Here is a 19,885-nt window from a genome sequence, read left to right as displayed (position 1 = left end):
GGGGCAGGAGGTGGATCTCATGGAGATGTTGAGCAGCAGGGAGATAGGAGAGAAACTAGAGAAATATGAGTCCAGGATGAGAACAAGGGAGAATTTATGACGATGACAGCATCCCGAAGAAAGGCATTTGACAAAGTCCCACATGGCAGGTTGGTTAAGAAGGTTAAGGCTCATGGGATACAAGGAGAAGTGGCTCGATGGGTGGAGAACTGGCTTGGCCATAGGAGACAGAGGGTAGTGGTCAAAGGGTCTTTTTCCGGCTGGAGGTCTGTGACCAGTGGTGTTCCGCAGGGCTCTGTACTGGGACCTCTGCTATTTGTGATATATATAAATGATTTGGAAGAAGGTGTAACTGGTGTAATCAGCAAGTTTGCGGATGACACGAAGATGGCTGGAATTGCGGATAGCGAAGAGCATTGTCGGGCAAAACAGCAGGATATAGATAGGCTGGAAAATTGGGCGGAGAGGTGGCAGATGGAGTTTAATCCGGATAAATGCGAAGTGATGCATTTTGGAAGAAATAATGTAGGGAGGAGTTATACAATAAATGGCAGAGTCATCAGGAGTATAGAAACACAGAGGGACCTAGGTGTGCAAGTCCACAAATCCTTGAAGGTGGCAACACAGGTGGAGAAGGTGGTGAAGAAGGCATATGGTATGCTTGCCTTTATAGGACGGGGTATAGAGTATAAAAGCTGGAGTCTGATGATGCAGCTGTATAGAACGCTGGTTAGGCCACATTTGGAGTACTGCGTCCAGTTCTGGTCGCCGCACTACCAGAAGGACGTGGAGGCATTGGAGAGAGTGCAGAGAAGGTTTACCAGGATGTTGCCTGGTATGGAGGGTCTTAGCTATGAGGAGAGATTGGGTAGACTGGGGTTGTTCTCCTTGGAAAGACGGAGAATGAGGGGAGATCTAATAGAGGTATACAAGATTATGAAGGGTATAGATAGGGTGAACAGTGGGAAGCTTTTTCCCAGGTCGGAGGTGACGATCACGAGGGGTCACGGGCTCAAGGTGAGAGGGGCGAAGTATAACTCAGACATCAGAGGGACGTTTTTTACACAGAGGGTGGTGGGGGCCTGGAATGCGCTGCCAAGTAGGGTGGTAGAGGCAGGCACGCTGACATCGTTTAAGACTTACCTGGATAGTCACATGAGCAGCCTGGGAATGGAGGGATACAAACGATTGGTCTAGTTGGACCAAGGAGCGGCACAGGCTTGGAGGGCCGAAGGGCCTGTTTCCTGTGCTGTACTGTTCTTTGTTCTTTGTTCTTTGTTACAAGCCAGTGGTGTGCCCCAGGGATCTGTTCTGGGACCCTTGCTGTTTGTCATTTTCATAAATGACCTGGATGAGGAAGTGGAGGGATGGGTTGGTAAGTTTGCCGACGACACGAAGGTTGGTGGGGTTGTGGATAGTCTGGAGGGATGTCAGAAGTTACAGAGGGACATAGATAGGATGCAAGACTGGGCGGAGAAGTGGCAGATGGACTTCAACCCAGATAAATGCGTAGTGGTCCATTTTGGCAGTTCAAATGGGATGAAGGAATACAATATAAAGGGAAAGACTCTTAGTACTGTGGAGGATCAGAAGGACCTTGGGGTCCGGGTCCATAGGACTCTAAAATCGGCCCCGCAGGTGGAGGAGTTGGTTAAGAAGGTGTATGGTGTGCTGGCCTTTATCAATCAAGGGATTGAGTTTAAGAGTCCGGGGATAATGATGCAGCTATATAAGACCCTCGTCAGACCCCACTTGGAGTACTGTGCTCAGTTCTGCTCGCCTCATTACAGGAAGGATGTGGAAAAGATTGAAAGGGTGCAGAGGCGATTTACAAGGATGTTGGCTGGATTGAGTGGCATGCCTTATGAGGATAGGCTGAGGGAGCTCGGTCTTTTCTCCCTGGAGAGACGTAGGATGAGAGGAGACCTAATAGAGGTATATAAGATGTTGAGAGGCATAGATTGGGTGGACTCTCAGAGGCTTTTTCCCAGGGTGGAAATGGCTGCTACGAGAGGACACAGATTTAAAGTGCTGGGGTGTAGGTACAGGGGAAATGTTAGGGGGAAGTTTTTGACACAGAGGGTGGTGGGCGAGTGGAATCGGCTGCCGTCAGCCGATTCCACTCGCCCAGGCAAACTCAATAGGGTCTTTTAAGAGAGTCCTGGATGAGTACATGGGACTTAATAGGATGGAGGGTGATAGGTAGGCCTAAAAGGTAGGGATATGTTCGGGACAACTTGTGGGGCCGAAGGGCCTGTTTTGTGCTGTATTTTTCTCTGTTTCTAAGATTGGATCGCTTCAGAAATACAGTATGTAGGCAAATGTGACAACAATGTGGATAGAGCAAGGTTCCCTGAACAGCCACGGAATAACTAGATTATATTGTACAGTCTTTCACTGCCCTTCAAATAGTGCAAAGATATAATTTGCTTTCACTTCAACAGGCAGGCGGCCTTTTTTTTCATTCCAAAAGTGGAACCTGCAACAATGCAGCACTCGCTCAGAGTGCAGAAGTATCAATCTGGATTATTAATGGAGACATTCGGTTTCTTTGAAACATATCTTTGTTAATTAATTAATCTGAACTGTATGCTGAAGTCTTTTCTCAGTTAAAGTTGAGCACTAAGATTGGTTTCAAGATTTGTCAGTGTTGATAAGGAACCCTTTCATTGTGGTAACTGTTGTCTTTATTATTGTAGAACTTTGTGCTTCGATGAGATTTGACTTTTATGTGTTGCGTCTAGTCTCTGCTTTCTCTGATGTTGCAGACAGTACTGATTTCTATTCCTGTATTTGGAATGTTTCCCCATGAAGTATTAAAGCCTATATTTAAGTACTGTTAGTCATTTGTTTATAGACATAGGTTTACTTGGCTGAGTTTTGTTTTGGGTCATTTTGCATCTATTCTGTGTGAAAGCCTGGTTAACTGTTTTACATTCAAGCTGTTGAGAAATTTGCACAGTCTTTGTTTGCCTCAGATGCTGTGTGTTAATCTAAACCATGTGTTAGCATGTGTCATAAAGAGTGAATTCATAACACTGTCAGCCATGGCTTTGTGGCAGCATTCCCTCTGAGTCGCATGGTTCCAGGTTTCAGTTCCACTCCAGGGCCTGAGCACAAAAGAAAATCGAGGCTGACGTTCCAGTGTAGTGCTTGGGAGTGTGACACTTTTCGAGGTGCCGTCTTTCAGATGAGATGTTAAACTGAGGCCTCCGGTGGATGTAAAAGATCCATGATGCTATTCTGAAGAAGGCTGTCTTGTCTGGAGACAATACACATCTTTTAGCCTGTCTTGATGCTCTCTCCACTCCCATTGTTTTGTTTCTTAAAGACTGGATTAGTTGTAAGTATTCGCATTCCAACCATTATTCATGTAAATTGAGTCTGTGTCTTATAAGTTCTGTTTGTGAACAGAATTCCCACTCACCTGAAGAAGGGGCTCAGAGCCTCGAAAGCTTGTGTGGCTTTTGCTACCAAATAAACCTGTTGGACTTTAACCTGGTGTTGTTAAACTTCTTACTGTGTTTACCCCAGTCCAACGCCGGCATCTCCACATCATTCTGAAGAAGAGCAGGAGGGTTGTCCCCGGTGTCCTGGCCAATATTTATCCCTCAATCAACATCCCAAAACAAACAGATTATTTGGCTATATCACATATTGATTGTGGGAGTTTGCTGCATTGTTTCTTATGTTACAACAGTGACTACAGTTCAAAAGTAGCTGTAAAGCGCTTTGAGACCTCTGGTGGTCATGAAAGGCACTAATAAATGCAAGTTTTCTGTTTCAACTACTGTATTACACAGCAAGGGATTTGATTTGGAATGCACTGCCTGAAAGATTAGCAGAAACAGATTCAATTGTGGCTTTCAGAAGGGAATTAGCTAAGAACTTAAATATGGAAGGCTGCTAGGCAGGAGAATGGGACGAGGTGGTTGTTCTTGCATAGGGCCAGCCTGATCTCACCTGACTGAATGGCCTCCCTGTGTGCTGTAACCACTCTATGATTCAAAGCTATCTTTCATCATTTCTCATTGGAAGATCTAAATTTGCTATTGAATAAAAAGAAAGCCTTGCATTTATGTTGTGTTTTTCACATCCACTGGGCAGCTGAAAGTGCTTTACAGCCAGTGAATATTTTTGAAGTGTAGTAACTGTTGTGATGTGGGAAATGTGGCAGCCAATTTGTACACAGCAAGCTCCCACAAACACCAATGTGATCATGACCAAATAATTTTCTTTGTGATGTCAATTGAGGGATAAATATTAGCCAGGACACTGAGGGATAACTCCCGTGCTTTTTGTAAAAATAACGCCAAGGATCTTTTACATCCACTCTGTCAGTACTACGCTGGGAGCATCAGCTTTGAGTTTTGTAGTTGAACCCTGCATTGAGACTTGAACTTGGAACCTTGTGACTGAGATACGAGAGTGCTACTTAAGCCAAGCTGATGTGCAATGTATGTCTGTGATTTCCTCCTTTACTGTAACCCTTAATCCTAACTGTTCTGTGATGCACTTTTATAAGCTGTTGATTTACAGAATACATTATTCTACACCAATCATTGTAGGCATAAGTTCAGCCTACATCAGCATATGTATAGCTGACCACCAAATTGCACCTTTTCAGCAACTGTTGTCTCAAATCTTGGAGTTTCTTTAGTGGTTTTGTGAGGGATATTGACCTTTAATGTGGCAAAGGCATAACTTGCAACGTGTTCCAGCTATGGATATCTCAGTCCAGTGTTAGTCAATTGTTTATTGTGACCAGCCATTTCCATTGGTTAACATAGTTAGGCTCCTAAAACCTCTAACCCATAAGACTGAAGATCTGCAGTGAATGCATTGATATTGCTCTTTCCGAGAATGGAATTTTAGAAAAGCGGTTAATGTATTTTAAGGTTGGTTTATTTTTGATGTTGATGATATGCCTTTTGATATGTATAAGTTAAGTAAGGTCTCATTCGTCATGACCTTAGTGAATGTTTGGTTAATCTATCGGTATGCAGAAGAGAAACTATTGCTGTTGTGTTCTGCATACATGACAAAAATAAGCACAGCTAAGACCTGTGAGAGTTTGTATAACAATCCTGAGGGTAGCACTGCTGCCTCACAGCACCAGGAACCTGGGTTCGATTCCCGGCTTGGGTCACTGTCTGTGTGGAGTTTGCACGTTCTCCCCATATCTGAGTGGGTTTCCCTCGGGTGCTTTGGTTTCCCCCCACAGTCCAAAGATGTGGATTGACCATGCTAAATTGTCCCTTAGTGTCAGGGGAATTAGCAGGGTAAATATGTGGGATTACGGAGATAGGGCCTTGGTGGAATCGTTGTCGGTGCAGGCTCAATGGGCCAAATTACCACCTCCTGCACTGTAGGGATTCTATGATTCTATGTATTGAGTTGAAAGTGAAGCAGCGCCTCTGGAAACCATAGCATCTTGCTGCTTATGTTTTGATCTCTGGTGCATCTTATTGTTTGCAGAGGGACTGGATGGTGAGCATTGGTGAACAAGCAATAGACATATGTGTAGTATCATTCAATCAAGCTGCATCTTCCATATTAGTACTTGGTGAGAGAAACCTCTTCTGCTTTAAGGAAAATGGACAGCTTCGCTTCATGAAAAAGCTGGAATACAATCCAAACTGCTTCTTACCTTACACCTCAGGTATGTAAAGCTAATACAGTTCATAGGTAAATTTAGAATGGTTCACAATTCCATAGAACAGTATGATCCTTATTCAAAGAATATTTCAAATAACATAAGTATATTTCTATATCTGAGATTGTTTAAAATAAACAATTGTGAATGCATGTTAAGAAGTTGATGTGGTTATTATGGCCTATATCAAACCATTCTACTTTTCCTGTTTGTAACTCGGGGGAATTTGAAAGTGCCAAGATTTTTCCCTAATTTTCATGTCAGCAATTTTGATTGCACACTGAATCCCAACAAATGAACAGGTGGTTCTTCCTGAAGACAGAGTACTTCAGGACAGTTATTCATGATAAATGAAGATAACAAAATATAAAACATTGTGCCAAGTTAACGCCAGATACATAGAAATGACAACACAGAACAGCATTTCTGTCCAATCGGTCCACTTTGCTGTTACACACCATCCGAAAAGGTTGTTCTAATCATATTTACCAATGAGGTCCCTACATCCATTTAACCTCCTTTCCTTCACCCACCTGTCCAATCTGCACTTGACTGTTGAAATAATTTCTACCTTAATCACTGAGTGAATTCCACTGCGTCCCAACTGTGTGTGGAAAAAGTGCTCTTCCCCCAATGGTTCAAATCTCTTCCATTTAATTTTGTATCTTTGACTCCTCATTTTTCACTTCTCAGCCACTGAATACAGTCTACCTAACTGGTGCCATCTCTTCATAACTGTAAACACTTTCATTATATCAGCCTGTAAAATGTGTTGCTTAATGATAAATGATCCAATTTTTCAAGTGTTTCTTGATGCTGTATTTGCCTTTCCCCATACCAAACAGTATTCTAGTGAGTTTGTGTTTGTCAGTGCAGTTTTTAGATATGATACCTTATTCCATCAGGAACAAGTGAGTGAGTGATTATATTCTCTCTCTTCCCCTCATCTAAGCTGAAGTACTGATCACCCATGACACTTGGGAGGACATTTTTTTGTCAAAGAATAAGAGCTACTACACCAAACATTGGGATTAAAGGCTATGTTGTGCATTCTGTCAACAGCAAAGCACTCAGTACTCTAATCATTAAATGTACAATGATGTATTACAGTCCATGCCTGCTAAATGTATTTTGAAGTTTTAACATGCATGCTGTTTGTCCTACGTTCCTCATGCCATGCACTTCGACATACCAATAAGAGTTGCTGCCACTAACTGAGGCAGAGATGACCATGATTGTCTCCAAGGACTTTGTTTCTTCTTTGGTCATTCTGACCTGTTATTGACACCACCAGCTCTGTTTTTCGATGTTTATTGGCTGGTAACTTCTGTTGACTCTCTATGGAGTTCTGTTATCTGCAGTCTTTAGAATCTTGAAATTGTTACAGCCATTCTGCCCATTGTCTCAGTGGCAACTCCCTGCAAGAGCAACTCAGCTGATCCCATTACCCCACTCTTTTTCATCGTCCTACAATTTTGCCTCTTCTGGTACTTATCCAATTCCTTATGAAAGGCACATTTGTATCTGCTTCCACCATATATTTGGGCAGCACATTTCAGACCTTAACTATTCACTGCATATAAAAATGTGTCTATATGTACCTCTTCATGCTCCCATTGATTATTTTGCCAATCTCTTTAAATCTGTACCCTCTGGTTCCCTTTTGCCAATGGAAACATTTTTCTCAGCCTTTCCTGAATGAGACCCGTCATGATTTTGAACACCTCTATCACATCTCCCCTGAACCTTCTCTAAGGAAATTCAAGAGACCCAAGCTTCTCCAGTCTATCCACATAATCTATCCCTGAAACCATTCTCTTCAAAATAATCTTTCTTCCTCTCTAGTGCCTTCACATCATTCTTAATGTGTGGTGCCCACAATTGGACTCAGTACTCTAGCTGAAGCTGCACCAGTGTTTTATAAAGGTTAATAACTTCTTTGCTTTTGTGCTCAATATCATAGAATCCTTACAGTGCAGAAGGACTGCACTGTAAGCCCATTCAGCACATCGAGTCTGCACCGACCACAATCCCACCCGGGTTCTATTCCCTATCTATTTATAAAGCCCAGAATGACATGTTAATAATCTAAAGTGATTTATTTTGAAGGTATTTTTTAACTTATAGGTGCAGGAATGTAAAAGCCCTGGGGCAACTCCTCAAACAGGCACCATCAATGCATGATGTGGAAGGTTCTTTGCTTCCTTTCATTCCTGCATATTTGAGGATGAGCAAAGAACTCACACCCGAGGACAACGCATCTGAAGTAATGTTCTGGGTGGTGATGTAAAAGGAATGTTCTCCATTTTGGCTGCAAGGTATACAGTGATTTGCAGTGCTGAGAAGCCATTGCCACAAATGTATCTCATCACAACTCAATGAGGCTCAGGCCTTACAGCGATGTGAACATCCTGCATCCCCAGCGCTGCTCAGGCTGAGAACCCCAGGTGATTCATTCATAGTTATCCCCACTTTCCAAAGCATGTTCACAAGAGTGGAAGTTTTACCTTAATATTGATTGATTTTCCTGGACCTCAAAGAATCTTTTGGTGCAAATATGTCTACCCATCACAGTTATTGCCTATGTTGATCTAAAATGTTGAGTCCAGAAGGCTGGAAAGTGCCTGATTGAAAGATGAGGTGTTGTTCCTCAGGCTTATGTCAAACTTTGCTGGAGCAGCATGCCAAGAACAGAGATATCAGCGTGAAAGCAAAGGTTTGCCTATAAATTCACATAGCTTCAGTGGAGAGATTGGGATTGTTCTCTTAGCAGAAATGGTTAAGAGGAGATTTAATTTAGACGTTCAAAATTGCAAGGGGTTTTGAAGGATGGATAGGTAGAAATGTTTCAGAATAAGGGATCTCTCACTTAAGACAGAAAAGAAGAGAATTTTTTCTCTGAAGCAATTAGTCTGTGGAATTCTCTTCCCCAGAGAGCAGTGGAGGCTGGTTCATTGAATATTTTTAAGGCTGAATTCAATTTTTGATTGTCAAGGGAGTCAAAGGTTTACAGCAGGTAGACAAAGTAGATGCCACAATCAGATCAACCATGTATCAAAATTCAGAGCAAGCTTGAGGGGCTGAATGGCCTATTTCTGTTCCCAGTTTGTATATTTGTAGGTGTGCATCAAAACTGGAAGAAAAATATGCAACATCGAAAACCCCAAACAAGTTTGGAGAAAACCATATTTAGTTTAAACCCTGGCTTTCGAACAATGCTGAACTCCAAACAAGTCAGGGACCTAAAAATTGCAGAAGTAAGCTCTACAACACCCCACAATTATTTACACAGTTCACAGACATTACTTTATGGGCCTGAGTGGCAGTACAGTGTATGCTGTACTACTGCCTTTAGTTTGTACTCGTTTTAGTCATAGGACTCACTGAGCCTATAATCTGTTAGTTTCTGTCATCTCTTAAACACTGCTTCTAATTATAGTGCAGGTACTGTGACTTTAGGTTGTTTACAAAGTATTTGCTAAATTGAGTCTATTTCAGAAATCAAATGTTTGCAGATTATATTGTTTCCTTGCAATTGTACGTTTATATGTCTCTATTTACAGGTCAAATCTGTACTTTGATTTAGACAATATAGCAATAATAGATTGGGCAGCTTTTGGATTCACCAGAGCAAGTTATCAGCGTGTAAAAACGTGTTTTTTGTGGGGAAAAAATGACATTTGACAGCATAAATATAGACCTGACAAAATGGGTATAATTTGCACAAACATTCATTTTTTTCTTAAATTATTAACTTAATTGCTTGCCACTGAAGTCTGGGGTAAGGTTGAAGGCAGTAGAAAAGCAGTTAAAATAAATTTAACCTGCAAAATTGAACACACTGCCTAAACGTTTTTTTTCCTTCTTGCTTTTCCTTCCTTCCTTCCCCCTGTTTATATTGTATAGTTCATGTGAAGTTGACAGGCATGAAACTGCTTAGTGTGCAGTTAACTGAGGCTGTAGACCATCAAAATTAAAATGAAAGAGCAAACGAAAATATGTGATGGAGGGATTCTGAGAACATACGAAAATAAGAGACAATCTGAAATCTGAAACAAGCAGAGAAAAGGAAACACGTAGGGGCAGAGATTATGGTCTGAAATTGTTGATCTTAAATGTGAATCCAGAAGGCTGTAAAGTGCCTATTTGAAAGATGAGGTGCTGTTCCTCAAGCTATGTTCAGCTTTGCTGGAGCAGCAAGGCAGGAATAGAGATGGCAACATGAAAGAAAGGTGGAGAATTACAATGACAGGCTACTGGAATTTCGATGACATGCTTGTGGATTGGATGGAGATGTTCCACAAAGTGGTCACCCAGTCTGTGTTGCCAGTATGGCCAGTACCCCAGGACCACTTCCCAGGACCACACAGTGAACAGCCAATAGACCAGGGTATCACTGAGGGAAAAGATCATTTACTGCCACTTCCAGCATGATGCCACCAGCAAATACATCTTTCTCTCCTTTCCCCTTTTAGCATTCTGATACCCAGGCCAACTCCTTAGTTACTGTCAACACCCCATATTCCTCTTCCCCTGGCACCTTTCCATCCAAATGAAGGAGATATAATATCTGCCCTTTCGCCTCACCCTCTCTCCCCACCAAGATCCCAATCACTCCTTTCAGGTAAAGGGTGTTACTGCTAGCTTGGGACTGTGACAGGTGGTGAGGGAACCAAGAAGAGAGGAAAAACATTCTTGACCTCATTTATCCTCATCAACATGCCTACTACATATGCATCTGTCAATGACAGTATCAGTAGAAATGACCACTGCACAGTCCTAGTGAAGTCCCATCTTCACACTGAGGATACCCTCTATCATGTTCTGTGGCACTATCATTGAGTTAAATGGGATAAACATTGAACAGGTTGAGCAACTCAAGACTGGGCATCCACGAGGTGCTGTGGGCCATTTGCAACAGCAGAATTGTACTAAACCTCAATCTGTAACCTCATGGCCGATGCATATCCTCCCTCAATCATTACCACCAAACCAGGGGATTAACCCTGGTTCAACGTAGAGTGCAGGATGGCATGCCAGGAGCAACATCAAGCATATCCTGAAAATGAGGTGTCAATCTGGTGAAGCCACCACAGGACTGCTTGCATGACAAACAGCATCGTAGCAAGTGATTGACAGAGCTAAACAATTCCACGACCAACAAATCAGATCTAAGTTTTGAAGACCTGCCACATCCAGCTGTGAATGGTGGTGGATAATTGAACAACTCAACGAAGGAGGAGGTTCTACAAATATCCCATCCTTAATGATGGAAGAATCCAGCAGATCTGTGCAAAAGATATGGCTGAGGCATTCGCAGCAATCTTCAGCCAGAAGTGCCAAGCGAATGATCCATCTCTGCCTCCTTTGGAGGTCACAGTAAGAAGTTTAACAACACCAGGTTAAAGTCCAACAGGTTTATTTGGTAGCAAAAGCCACACAAGCTTTCGGAGCTCCAAGCCCCTTCTTCAGGTGAGTGGGAATTCTGTTCACAAACAGGGCATATAAAGACACAGACTCAGTTTACATGAATAATGGTTGGAATGCGAATACTTACAGCTAATCAAGTCTTTAAGATACAAACAACGTGAGTGGAGAGAGCATCAAGACAGGCTAAAAAGATGTGTATTGACTCCAGACAAGACAGCCAGTGAAACTCTGCAGGTCCAGGCAGGCTGTGGGGGTTACAAATAGTGTGACATGAACCCAATATCCCGGTTGAGGCCGTCCTCGTGTGTGCGGAACTTGGCTATCAGTTTCTGCTCAGCGACTCTGCACCGTCGTGTGTCGTGAAGGCCGCCTTGGAAAACGCTTACCCGAATATCAGAGGCCGAATGCCCGTGACCGCTGATTGCCTGGTGATTGTCGAGCGGTGTTCATTCATCCGTTGTCGCAGCGTCTGCATGGTTTCCCCAATGTACCATGCCTCAGGACATCCTTTCCTGCAACGTATCAGGTAGACAACGTTGGCTGAGCTGCAAGAGTATGTACCGTGTACCTGGTGGATGGTGTTCTCACGTGAGATGATGGCATCTGTGTCGATGATCCGGCACGTCTTGCAGAGGTTGCTGTGGCAGGGTTGTGTGGTGTCATGGTCACTGTTCCCCTGAAGGCTGGGTAGTTTGCTGCAGACAATGGTCTGTTTGAGTTTGTGCGGTTGTTTGAAGGCAAGAAGTGGGGGTGTGGGGATGGCCATGGCGAGATGTTCGTCTTCATCAATGACATGTTGAAGGCTCCGGAGGAGATGCCGTAGCTTCTCCGCTCTGGGGAAGTACTGGACGACGAAGGGTACTCTGTCCACTGTGCCCCGTGTTTGTCTTCTGAGGAGGTCGGTGCGGTTTTTCGCTGTGGCGCGTTGGAACTGTTGATCAATGATTCAAGCGCTATATCCTGTTCTTATGAGGGCATCTTTCAGCATCTGGAGGTGTCTGTTGCGATCCTCCTCATCCGAGCAGATCCTGTGTATACGGAGGGCTTGTCCGTAGGGGATGGTTTCGGAGGTCCCCTTTGGAGGTCCCCAGCATCACAGGTGTCATTCGTCAGCTAATCCGCTTCACTCCATGTGATATCAAGAAACGGCAGAAGGCATCGGATACTGCAAAGGCTACTGGCTCTGACAATATTCCAGTAATAGTCCTGGAGACTTGTCCTCCAAAGCTTACCACACCCCTAGCCAAACTATTCCAGTACAGTTACAACACTGACATCTACCTGGCAATGTGGAAAATAGCCCAGGTATTTACTGTACACAAGAAACAGGACAAATACAACCATCCCATCAGTCTGCTCTCCATCATCAGTGAATGGGTCATCAACAGTGCAATCAAGTGACACTCAGTTAGCAATAACCTGCTTATGGATACTCAGTTTGGATTCTGCCAGGGTCACTCAGCTTCTGGCCTCATTACAGTCTTAGTTCAAACATGGATGAAAGAGCTGAATGCCAGAGGTGAGGTGAGAGTCACTGACCTTGACATCAAGACAGCATTTAACCAAGCATGGCATCAAGGAGCTCTCATAAAACTTGAGTCACTAGGAATCGGGGGAATCTCCACTGGTTGGAGACATACCTGATGCAAAGGTAGATGGCTGTGTTGGTTGGAGGTCAGTCATCTTAGTCCCAGAACATCACTGTAGGAATTCCTCAGTGTCCTAGGCCAACCATCTTCAGCTGCTTCATCAATGACCTTCCTTCCATCATAAGATCAGAAGTGGGAATGTTCACTGTTGACTGCACAATGCTTAGTATCATTTGCGACTCCTCAGATACTGAAGCAGTCCCTGCCCAAATGCAGCAGGACCTGGACAATATCTAGGCTTGGGCTGACAAGTGGCAAGTAACATGCCACACCAGTGCTAGGCAATAACCATCTAAAACAAGAGAGGATCTTACCTTCGTCCCTTGACGTTCAGTGGCATTATGATTGCTGATTCCCCACTATCAACATCTTGGGGTTACCATGGACTAGAAATTGAACTGGACTAGCCATATAAATACTGTAGCTATAAGAACAGGTCAAAGGCTAGGCATCCTGTTGTGAGTAACTCACCTCCTGACTCCCTAGAGCCTGTTCACCATCTCCAAAGCATAAGTTAGGAGTGTAATGGAATACTGTTTACTTGCCTGGATGACTGCAGCTCCAACAACAATCAAGAAGCTCGACACCTTACAGGACAAAGCCACCCACTGATTGCTACCCCATTCACAAACATTCACTCCCTCACCACCAACACACTGTGGCAGCCGTGTGTACCATCTACAAGATGCACTGCAGCAACTCACCAAGGTTCCTTGGGCAGCGCCTTCCAAATCCATGACCACTACCACCCAGAAGGGCAAGAGCAGCAGATACCTGGGAACACCACCAACTGGAAGTTCACCTCAAAGTCACCTCACCACCAAATAAATCGCCATTCCTTCACTGTTGATGGGTCAAAATCCTGGAACTCCCTAACAGCACTCTGGGTGTACCAACATCACATGGGCTGCAGCAGTTCAAGAAGCTCACCACCACTTTCGGAAAGTCAACTAGGGATGGACAATAAATGCTGCCCACACTCCGTAAATATACAAATATAACCTGACATGCTGAGTATTTCCAGCATATTTTTTTATCTCAGATTTTCTGCATTCGCAGTATTCTGTTTTTTTGTGAAGTAGCAGGAATACTAGTTGTGAAATTTTGGTTACATTTCCTTTGTTGCTGAAGCACTTTGATTTTGCTGAATTATGCCTTAAAGTGCTTGCCTTTAGAATATGCAGGTTTGTTTTATCTTCTGCAAAGTGGAGGGTTACTTGTTTTTCCTTTATTTTCACCTTCTACCCGTGTGCCATTTATTATTGATCGAAAGATCAAACTTAAATATTGCATTAAAATTTTCTCAGATTTTTTAGCTGATTAATTTATGTTCCACTGAACTTCAAGGGAAGCATTTTATATATTAGGAGCTTTAGGGATGTGTTCCTAAGCCTTTCTGTGGAAATACTAGCAAAATATCCAGCTGAAGAATGATCCCATTCTCAATGTGAAGTTCATTCTTAGGCTGGAGGATTTACTCATTTCAGACTAAACCAGTTGACTTTGACATTTTGTTGTCTAGTTGTCAGCTATATTGTGGAAGTGTTTTGTATAAACAAATATATGTTGTATAATTGGAAAAGCCTCATCTAATTCTAGTCAAATATTTTCTGAAGGATCAATTAGCCAGCTGTATACCATAGCTTGGGAAAATATATTAACCAGTTCTAGGAGTTGCAAATAAATGTACTGAACATGCCAATGTTTGTAAACCATGTGATAGTTTATCCAGTCACCATTCCAGCTTTATCAAATAAAAACACATCTATAAACTCCAGTCTTAGTCGCTTGCAAGCACACCAGGCATTGCTGGCACTAGACGTGTAGAAATATGTTCAAACTTTATTTGTTTAACAAACTAAAATATTGTAACTTCCATATAGTCTTATGTAAATTGTTATGATCCCCAGTGAGTCAAAACAGGAAAGACAAATGTGCCTGTAGATGTGAAACACTACATAGTGCATGATGTTTATTTTGTTAGGGAAATTAGTAATTTATTTCTTCCGTTGTATACCTTATAGTGTTGGAAGGAACAATAAACACTCTCATTGGGAACCACAATAACAAGCTTCTCATATACCAAGATGTTACTCTGAAATGGGTTGCACAGCTTCCCCATGTGCCTGTGTCTGTACACGTCGCTAACTTCCAGTGAGTACCCCAGTGTTTAAAAAAATCTATCACTGTCGCTGCAGTAAAGCAGGATATACTTTGTCTGCACTTAATAATGGCTCATCTGTTTCCTGGTTACTTGTGTGATATTATAGTGCAGATACTTTGCCGGTTTAGTTTGAAGTGTAAATCACTATGCAAGGAAAGCATTCAAACATGAATTCTGTATTGAAATCAATTGGGATCATCTGTTATGGATGCATATCTAAAAGATCAGGCATCTCATTCTCGGAATGGTACACAATTCTTTTTGAAAAGTATTAAGAATGATCTTTCGTTATCAACTCAAGAAATACCGATTTCTTTCCTTACATAATAGAAATATAAACAAGATTGAAATAAAGCCAGTCCTTGCTGTTTTGGTTTATTGGAGGAGTCTACCTTAAAATATAAATCTTCAGGCATAAATACAACAACTTGCAAGTAATGAACACTTTTATCTATTAAAAGCAAAAGGCCGTGGATGCTGGAATCTGAAACAAACACAGAAAACGCTGGGAAATCTCAGTAGGTTTGACAGCATCTGTGGAGAAAGAATAGAGCCAACATTGTTATTGTGACTTATCTAATTGCTCATTGTGATCTTGCAATAATAAATAATCTCTAAGATTAACCTCTAAATAATTAGGAATTTCTCTCAAAATTTCACAATGATCAGATCATGAATTTTTTGAATTATCGATATTGATTCCCATACTTTGCTGTTTTTCCCTGCACAGAAAGTAAGAAGACTCCCAAGGACTATCATCATTGGCACAGGCTTTTGGCTTCTGTGTTCCACCTACAATTTTAGGAGCTATCTATAAAGTTCTGCTTTAATTTCTTGCTGCATAGATGGTCTTATACTTAGTGCCACTGAGTCATATACACAGAGAATTAAATGAGCAAATTTCTTTCCTCTGTGAATTCCAACATTCTTTTTCATATTGTATTCCCCCACATAGAGCGGGTTTACATTCTACTTATCTGATGTTGAAGGCACTTCTTCTCCTGGACCCTCTCAAACCATGTGACTGTTCTCATTCCTGAGTATAAATTGACTCACCACATTTTATTTTCTAAGCAACAGGTGCATATTTCTTGGGGAAATAAATAGTGATGTCTTGAGGAATGTACATATTACAGAGAAAGAGGTGCTGGAAGTCTTCAAGCGCATCAAGGTAGATAAATGCCCGGGACCTGATGAACAAAGAACAGTACAGCACAGGAAACAGGCCCTTCGGCCCTCCAAGCTTGTGCCGCTCATTGGTCCAACTGGACCATTCGTTTGTATCCTTCCATTCCCAGACTGCTCATGTGACTATCCAGGTAAGTCTTAAACGATGCCAGCGTGTCTGCCTCCACCACCCTACTTGGCAGCGCATTCCAGGCCCCCACCACTCTCTGTGTAAAAAACGTCCCTCTGATATCTGAGTTATACCTCGCCCCTCTCACCTTGAGCTCGTGATCGTCACCTCCGACCTGGGAAAAAGCTTCCCACTGTTCACCCTATCTATACCCTTCATAATTTCGTACACCCTCTATTAGGTCTCCCCTCATTCTCCGTCTTTCTAGGGAGAACAAGCCCAATTTACCCAATCTCTCCTTATAGCTAAGACCCTCCATACCAGGCAACATTCTGGTAAACCTTCTCTGCACTCTCTCTAAAGCCTCCACATCCTTCTGGTAGTCCGGCGACCAGAACTGGACGCAGTACTCCAAATGAGGTCTAACCAGCGTTCTATACAACTGCAATATCAGACTCCGGCTTTTATACTCTATACCCCGTCCTATAAAGGCAAGCATACCATATGACTTCTTCACCACCTTCTTCACCACCTGTGTTGCCACCTTCAAGGATTTGTGGACTTGCACACCTTCAAGGATTTGTGGACTTGCACACCTAGGTCCCTCTGTGTTTCTATACTCTTGATGGCTCTGCCATTTATTGTATAACTCCTCCCCCCCCCCCCCCCCCCCCCACATTAGTTCTTCCAAAATGCATCACTTCGCATTTCTCTGGATTAAATTTCATCCGCCATTTCTCCGCCCAATTTTCCAGCCTATCTATATCCTGCTGTATTGTCTGACAATGTTTATCGCTATCCGCAAGTCCAGCCATCTTCGTGTCATCCGCAAACTTGCTGATTACACCAGTTACACCTTCTTCCAAATCATTTATATATATCACAAATAGCAGAGGTCCCAGTATACAGCCCTGCGGAACACCACTGGTCACAGACCTCCAGCCGGAAAAAGACCCTTCGACTGCTACCCTCTGTCTCCTGTGGCCAAGCCAGTTTTCTACCCATCTAGCCACCTCTCCTTGTATCCCATGAGCCTTAACCTTCTTAACCAACCTGCCATGAGGGACTTTGTCAAATGCCTTACTGAAATCCATATAGACGACATCCACAGCCCTTCCTTCGTCAACCATTTTTGTATATCCCAGGACATTGTGGGAGGCTAGGAGGAAATTGCGGGTCCCCTCGCAGAGATATTTGAATCATCAATAGTCACGGGTGAGGTGCCTGAAGGTTGGAGGGTGGCAAATGTTATGCTTTTGTTTAAAAAGGGCTGCAGGGAAAAGCCTGGGAACTACAGGTCAGTGAGCCTCACATCTGTGGTGGGTAAATTGTTGGAAGGTATTTTGAGAGACGCAAGGACAGATTAGGGACAGTCAGCATGGCTTTGTGAGTGAAAAATCATGTCTCACAAATTTGATTGAGTTTTTTGAAGGGGTAACCAAGAAGGTAGATGAGGGCAGTGCAGTTGATGTTGTCTCCATGGACTTTAGCAAGGCCTTTGACAAGGCATATAAGGTTGTTGCAAAATCTCACGGGATCCAGGGTGATGTATCTAAATGGATATAAAATTGGCTTCTTGACAGAATGTGGAGATGCCGGCATTGGACTGGGGTAAATACAGTAAGAGTTTTAACAACACCAGGTTAAAGTCCAACAGGTTTATTTGGTAGCAAATATCATTAGCTTTCGGAGCGCTGCTCCTTCGTCAGATGGAGTGGAAATCTGCTCTCAAACAGGGCACAGAGACACAAAATCAAGTTACAGAATACTGATTAGAATGCGAATCCCTACAGCCAACCAGGTCTTAAAGATACAGACAGACAATGTGAGTGGAGGGAGCATTAAGCACAGGTTAAAGAGATGTGTATTGTCTCCAGACAGGACAGCCAGTTGGCTGGTACGAAGGGTATAGAGGGATATGGGTCAAATGCGGGCAATTGGGATTAACTTAGGGGTTTAAAAAAAAAAGGGCGGCATGGACAGGTTGGGCCGAAGGGCCTGTCTCCATGCTGTAAACCTCTATGACTCTATGCTTGCTGATTTTCTTGAAGAAGCTCCATCAAATTTCATTGTAGTGTTAATGTCTCTGTAATATGCTGCACAAATGTAAGTTGTTGTCTATAATGGGACACAATCTGGCAATGGATCATATTCATTGCTATGTTAATACCTTAACTGCCCAGTTTTGGGTGCTTTGTTTTTGAGAAAATATTAAATAAAAAAGTAGAAGAAATTTACTAAGATGATGGTGAAAAATTAGAGGCTTTGGTTATAAGAAGATACTCAAGAAACTGAGACTTTAAAAATTATAACCAGGCAGATCAAGAGACCTAATAAAAGTATTGAAGGATTTTGATGCAGGAAGAAAACTGGTTGGTGAGGTGGTATGTAGAAGATACAGCTGTTTCAGAGAGTTGGCATAGCCATGATGGTACAAATTATAATCACTGAATTTTCATTCAGATCAATTACAAAAATTGTTTTAAATTTCTGGTCAAATTGCTTAATGATCGATTTTTTCAGTTCGGCTTTCCATTTTCTTCCTCTGTCTGTATTTATGTTTATTTTGACTAGAAAGTCTTGTAGTTGGTATTTATAGGAACATAGTTGAACTTATTGACAAGATTATTTAATTAGTGATATGAATGTGGGACTAACTTTCATCAATTACAGAAACTTCATTGCTGATTAAAACATAATACATGTAAGTAAGTCCATGAGTCTAAAGGGAGCTCACTGGTAATCAAAGTTAGAGAGGGGTTTGGACTAACCAGCTTTCTTTGCATTGTTGTCTGTCATAGATGAATTGATTCTTTTCCACTTCATTACTTATTTTGCTTCCAATATTGTTCCCACATTAGAGACAATCTGTCAACAGTGGTTAAATGAGTTGTCCCATGTTCTACAATTTCTGTTGAATAGTTTACAAGTATTGTCTACAAGATCTTGTGCAAACCTTTGCTCGAACAGATCTACATCGAAGAGGCCATTCTGAACCTTTTATCATTCAGTTGCTCCTCATAGTATCAAATTTAGTGTTTTCTGTTAAAAATAGATTAGTATAGCTTAACACCAATGAGTATATTGATACAGCTTTATATTGCATTGAGTATGCTGCAGTTATTTTTGTCAGAAGGGTGCCCAGCAGAACTTGTGCCATAGTAGATGACGTATCCTTAGAAATATTTGGCAATGTCAAGACACAGAGAAAATTCTTTTATCACAGTTTGGAGAGTTAGGCTAAGAGATCCAAAGTTGTTTGAAGTCTGTTGGCTTTTTAAAATTTTTTATCAGACTGTATCTCCACTTTCACTGCTCTTAATGCACAGCCCTTTTAGCCATCAACCTCCTAAGCTGAGAGTGATGATAAACTGAAATTTGATGCAACAGAGGTTTTTTTTTAACCCCCTTCTAGGTAATGTAGCATTAGTTTTCAGTTCTCACTGAAGTTTGTCAATTTGAGAGAATATTTTTAACAAAAATAATTGTATTTCAAACTTGGAAGATACTAAGCTAAAATAAATTATTCAGAAAGCAATTATTCTGAGTTAACATCAGCAACTTCTGCAAAACAATCTAGGATAGTTTCAGGTAAATAATGGAAGCTCGGAGGCTTTGAACAATGTATTATTTCATATATTTTATATTTGTGAAATCTGAGCTTGCCATTCAGCTTGACAATCACATTT

The 19,885-nt window shown here is 42.1% G+C and overlaps 1 protein-coding gene across 3 annotated transcripts in view; it reads left to right on the top strand.

Moving 5' to 3' along the window:
- The window catches only part of bbs9 (Bardet-Biedl syndrome 9), a 384,043-nt gene that overhangs the window by 34,294 nt on the left and 329,864 nt on the right, over nt 1-19,885 (top strand). For all 3 annotated transcript variants that reach the window (XM_078217175.1, XM_078217174.1, XM_078217173.1), the window contains exons 8-9: nt 5,479-5,662; nt 14,760-14,889. In XM_078217175.1, coding sequence (XP_078073301.1) covers nt 5,479-5,662; nt 14,760-14,889 — 314 coding nt within the window. The remainder of the gene's footprint in view (nt 1-5,478; nt 5,663-14,759; nt 14,890-19,885) is intronic.

Source organism: Mustelus asterias, chromosome 7 (genome assembly GCF_964213995.1).
Source record: "Mustelus asterias chromosome 7, sMusAst1.hap1.1, whole genome shotgun sequence".
Taxonomy (NCBI): domain Eukaryota; kingdom Metazoa; phylum Chordata; class Chondrichthyes; order Carcharhiniformes; family Triakidae; genus Mustelus; species Mustelus asterias.
Note: the sequence above shows the minus strand (reverse complement) of the source record. Positions and strands in the feature narration are given on the sequence as shown.